The following is a 5,149-nucleotide window of genomic DNA, read 5'->3' on the forward strand; positions in this document are numbered from 1 at the left end:
ATTGAAGAGAGAGAGAGAAAGAGAGAGAAAAAAAGAAAAAAAACGAATAAGTGATTAATTCAAAACGTAATAAAGCATAGAAAAGAAAATACTGTAAGCTTTAGCAAGGCAGAAAACAGGCAGAAAAAAAGAAAGGCAGAAAAGAGAATATTAAGGATGAAGAAGTGAGAAAAAGAGGAAGAAACGAAAGGTACTGAGGAAGAAGAGGAAGGAGAACGAGACAGAAGAAGCAGCACGCGGCAAGGAGGAAGACGCCGGACCTGACGAGCGGAGCTTTCCTCGTACCGCGGCACATCCTGCAGGCGACGTCGACGAGGCGGCGAATTTCACGGGCGACATTAGAGCGTGGACGCTGCTAGCCTCATTGCGCCATGCTGCTGCCCGACGACCGAGAGCAGTGGCAGACGCGGAACCACTTCACCTTCGCCCTGGTCAACCTCGCTGTCGGCGCCAGCGACGTGTGCACGTTTCCCTACCTTGTCTACGAGAACGGAGGACGTGAGCGAAGCATCCATTTACTGTACTTTTTATAGGGGAATGCGCGTGTCCCAATTGGTTCCCTTCTGCAGCCACTATCGCCGCACCACTGCATACGCCGTATTTTTACGACGACAATAATATTCATCATCAGCCTTCGCAAGACATACATAAAAGTCTAAAATAAATGGGAGGGGAAGCCCGCACCGAACCAGAGATCACCGCCAGAACCAACTGACTACGGTCATTGCAGGATAAAGGCCTCTCCCGTATCTCTCCAATTAACCCTGTCATGTGCTATCCGCGCTCACTCATTCTCGCAATCTTCTTAAGATCATGCGCCCACCTAACTTTCGGCCAACCCCTGCTACGTTTACCTTCTTTTGAAATCCAGTTCGCTACCCTTAGCTCCCATCGGTTATCTTGCCTTCGCTTACGTGAGCTGCACAGGCTCTTTTCTTCTTCTCGATTTGGATTGGGATGTCATTAACCCGCGTTTCTTCCCTGACCAGGACCCGAAAAATTTGACAGGTGCCCGGAAGTGCGTCCTTCGGAGCACCCTCCTGTGGGCGCATCTTCAGGCACCTGCCGGTATCTAGTACATTGTACTTCCGGGCCCGGAGGGTGTCCGGAAGTTGCCCCGATCCGCTGCAATCCCCTAGGGGCGTCGGGAGTGTTGCTTACCCACCCACCACTGTTTTCGCCTTCTATTTGAGGATTAGTACAAGCCTCTCTGAGGTTTCAATCTCAGAGACGGCTTGGTTCCCCGAAAACAATAGAATCGAAACAATAGAATAGGTTACGTACCTTGCCCGCCACCGGCGACACCACAGCAGGCCTGCCGCAGCCCCTGTACTCTGTTACCGCGCACTTTCCGCAATGCACATTTTATGTCAGGACCGGGGACGTGAACTGCTACCGCACATCCATGTCTCACCATTGCCAGAGCGAGCGCAGGGATCCCTTCTCTTCTGCAGTGGTGTTCGTGGCAGTGTACGCGTTCTTGGCGGCCGCGGTGGGCATGCCCATACTCTACCTGGAGGCCTTTCTGGGCCAATTCTCCGGATGGTCTGTTCCCCAGAGCTTCGGTGGATTCCCCATGGCCAAAGGTGCGTCCTGCCAGCCAGGTCGCTTCTTTCTCTACCCTCTGATATGTTCCAGCCTACCTATGCCATCCAGTTCAGAAGCAGATGTTTCCAGAAGGGTCAGCAAAGACCACAGGAAAAAGACTGCCAGGGAGCCAATAGAAGTTAAGGCACAAAACTGAGATGTCCTGGAAGTGGAATAGGAGTGACGAGCGTGGACGGATGGATTGCGGAAGTGCAGCAAGTTTAGTGGAAGTCGAGTTACCAACTTATCTTATTCAGTCTATTATTTCTGACACTGACACTATGTTTTGAAGAACAAAGGTTTAATAAGTCATATGCCCCATCACTGCCCCACAGCCTTAGTGCACAAAGGCAATGGTGAACGTCGGCACTTAAGCCAAATGGCCCCAACGGATTGATCATTCCGTTGTTCGACGTCCGGCCTGCCAGACACAGCCAATTCCGTCGCACTTGACAGGTCCCCCTCATTATCTTTGCTACTTACCGGTAGCCCAGCCTCATAACCCCAGCATACACTGCCAGTGTATACTGTGAGCAGTATTTGAAGGTTTTAAAGAAATCTTTTGGTTCTTACATATAAGATAAATTCCTTGATCTACAACTGCAAAATACAACTGCTTTTTAGCCTGTTTGGACAACAAGTACCTGATGCGATTTATCACACCAATAGATCGAGCTACACGCAAACGGACGTGATTTACATGGTCACCCCAGCCTAGATCACTACGAAAGAATACGCCCAGGAATTTACAAGAATTTACGGATTCAATCAATGTATTGTTGAACTGGAGTTGGATGGGATAATAATCTATAGGCCTATTTTTGGGCCTATAGATTAGAAAATGATAACTTTGTTTTCTTAACATTCAATTCCAATCTGTTGACTGCAAGCCACAACATAAGTTCATGTAGCCAGGAATTTGAACGACGAGTTCACGAAGATCTAAACCGGAAAGGAAAACGTTCGAGTCATCTGCATACAGAGCAATGCTAGAATAAGATAAAATGTTTACTATATCATTGATGTATAGTGTAAAAAGAATGGACCCCAGTATGGATCCTTGAGGAACGACAAATTTGATTAATTCTGCGTCGGAGATGGCATCATTTAGTCGCGTGTACTGAGTGCGATTTGACAAATAGCTTTGTAGTCACCTGTGAGGTGCTCCGCGGATACCATACGTGTATAACTTATGAAGTAGTATGTCGTGCTTGATTGAATCGAAGGCTTTGGCGAAGTCAAGGAAGACACTAACAGTGTAGAGCTTATGTTCAGTATTATGGATCAGACTGCTTTTTATCTCGAGCAGAGCTGCCTGTGTGGATTTTCCGGGCTGAAATCGTATTGCTCCTTGCAGATGATATTGTTGGAATGCAGGAATTTGTATACCCTCGTGAAGATCACTCGCCCAGCAACTTTGGAGAACAAAGGCAGTATAGATATCGGACGGTAGTTATTGGGATAATTTTTGTTGCCTCCTTTTAAAATTACTGTAACACAGGCAGACTTCATTTTATCCGGGAACTCTCCCGTAAGAAGCATTTGATTACAAATATGCGCAAGAGGAAGGGCAATAATCTTAGCAGCAGCTTTTATTGCGAGCGCAGTAATGCCGTCTGGGCCAGGAGAGCATGTATTACAAATTAAGTTTATAATGGAGAGAATTTCATATTCAGAAGTGGGGGATAAAAATATTGAATGCTCACAAGCTGGGGCCAAAAAGTAATCGACTGATTTTACAGCTAAGGGAAGATTATACGAAGTGCAATTTCCTACATTTAAAAAAATGGGCATTCAGCTTATTGGCGAGAGAGACACCGCTATACATTACTCCATTGATATGCATTTCCGAAGGAAGAGCATGTTGCTTCTTTCCAATGAGTTTATTGATGCTTTGCCACAGTGATCGAGTGTTTTGGATTGATGAAAACTTTAGACGATAAAAAAGCGACTTTGCCTTTTTTAAATCAAGGTTTAGTTTATTTCGAAACTTTTTAAACTCCTTAAAATCATCTTGATTGCGTGTGTCAAGAAATCATGCGAATAACGCATTTTTTTTGTTTAATACGCTTCAGAAGGTCACCAGAGATCCACTCCTTTCTTGCTTTCCTATATTTTCTTACTTCTACAACTGGAAAGGCTTTGTCGAACGCATCCAGTGTATTCTCAAGGAAGATGTTATACGCGGCAAATGGGTTTTCTGTTTTAAATATTTCATCCATGCCAGTTTCAGACAGAAGTAAACAAAATTTATCAATGTTCTTTTGGTCATAGGTTTTACGCATAAAGACAGAAGTATTGGGTTCCTTGGCACATGAAAAAAGTGCAAAAAAGGGAAGGTGATCGCTTATTCCCGAAGAGAAAACACCAGACTTGGTATTGGAGGGTGAAAAGTCTGTGAAACATACATCGAGTAAGGTCTCCGATTGACAACTTATTCGAGTGGGCGTATCAATAATGTTGTCACAGCCATAAGATAATATCATTTCCATTAATCTGATTTGTGTTGGATTAACATTCATAATATCAATATTCAGGTCACCTAGTAATACAACGTGCATTATTTGTTGACTGGTAAATTCCAAAAAAGGTTCAACAAACTGGAAAAATATATCCACATCACTGTGGATATGTTCACGGATATGTTCACGGATATGTTCACGCTAGGGAATTAACCTCGACGTCATAAGAACTAATCGGCGCCATCGGCTGGAGCGCCTGGCATTCGCCGCTGCGTTCTTGGCTTATCTGACTATAAAATTTCAAAAGTCCGTTCGAAGTCCATTGCATCGATGCTGGAAAACACTAATATAACGCGCGGAAACCAAGCTCACGAGCGGTTTTCCGAGTCCCTTTCTCTCTTTCCTTATTCGTTTTCTATCAATTTCCCCCAGTTCTGATTTTATTGGTTTTTGGCTGCAACCGTTTCTAAAGTAAAAGTATGAGCCCCCCCCCCCCCCTTCCCTAGCTCCTTGTACCCACGATACACGTAGCGCATATGACCTTAGCGGTTAGGCGCGGTTAAAACTAATGAAAGCAGCGAAGAAAGTTTAATGCGAATGAAAGCGTAAATACAAAAACGAGCAATAGGAGAAATACCTTCCCTCATACTTTCCCTTCGCTGTTTTGATTCCGTGAATTCCACTCTGTAGTTCAGGCTGTTACCGTCCCTGAGTGGGCGATTCGAGTAAGCTGTATCAGGAGGACCTCTGTGACATATCTGGAAGCAGTGATCCCCCAACAAGACTGCCCGACCGCAACTCTTCTCTTTTCACGTCCCGGCATGAAGCCCGACACCGCTAAGACATTCCTCTAGTGTCCCGCTTCTTTGCAACTGAGCGGTTGAATCCCTTAAAATCAAGTTGGTTTAGCACACCCCCTTGAACTTCTGTGTAGTTACTTGTGCATGCTTACGCGTGCATACTGAGGGAAGATAAAAACGCTGCAGCCAGTCATTTACCTCAGTGACACGGCTGCGGCGGGCGCAGGCATCGGCTGGACCATGGCGTACGTGGCGGTGCTGCTGAGCATGTACCACGCGCCCATATTGGCCTACTCCTTC

General features: G+C 45.7%; 1 protein-coding gene across 1 annotated transcript in view; it reads left to right on the forward strand.

Annotated features, from left to right (window-relative positions):
- Window positions 1-371: 371 nt before the first annotated feature.
- LOC149342039 (sodium- and chloride-dependent neutral and basic amino acid transporter B(0+)-like) overlaps window positions 372-5,149 on the forward strand; it is a 4,967-nt gene continuing 189 nt past the window's right edge. Inside the window, exons 1-3 of the mRNA XM_089546727.1 lie at window positions 372-498; window positions 1,455-1,586; window positions 5,076-5,149. The exon at window positions 5,076-5,149 is cut by the window's right edge and continues 189 nt beyond it. Of these exons, the coding sequence (XP_089402853.1) occupies window positions 372-498; window positions 1,455-1,586; window positions 5,076-5,149 (333 nt within the window). The remainder of the gene's footprint in view (window positions 499-1,454; window positions 1,587-5,075) is intronic.

Source organism: Amblyomma mixtum, chromosome 5 (assembly GCF_055824585.1).
Source record: "Amblyomma mixtum isolate Tamu chromosome 5, ASM5582458v1, whole genome shotgun sequence".
NCBI lineage: Eukaryota > Metazoa > Arthropoda > Arachnida > Ixodida > Ixodidae > Amblyomma > Amblyomma mixtum.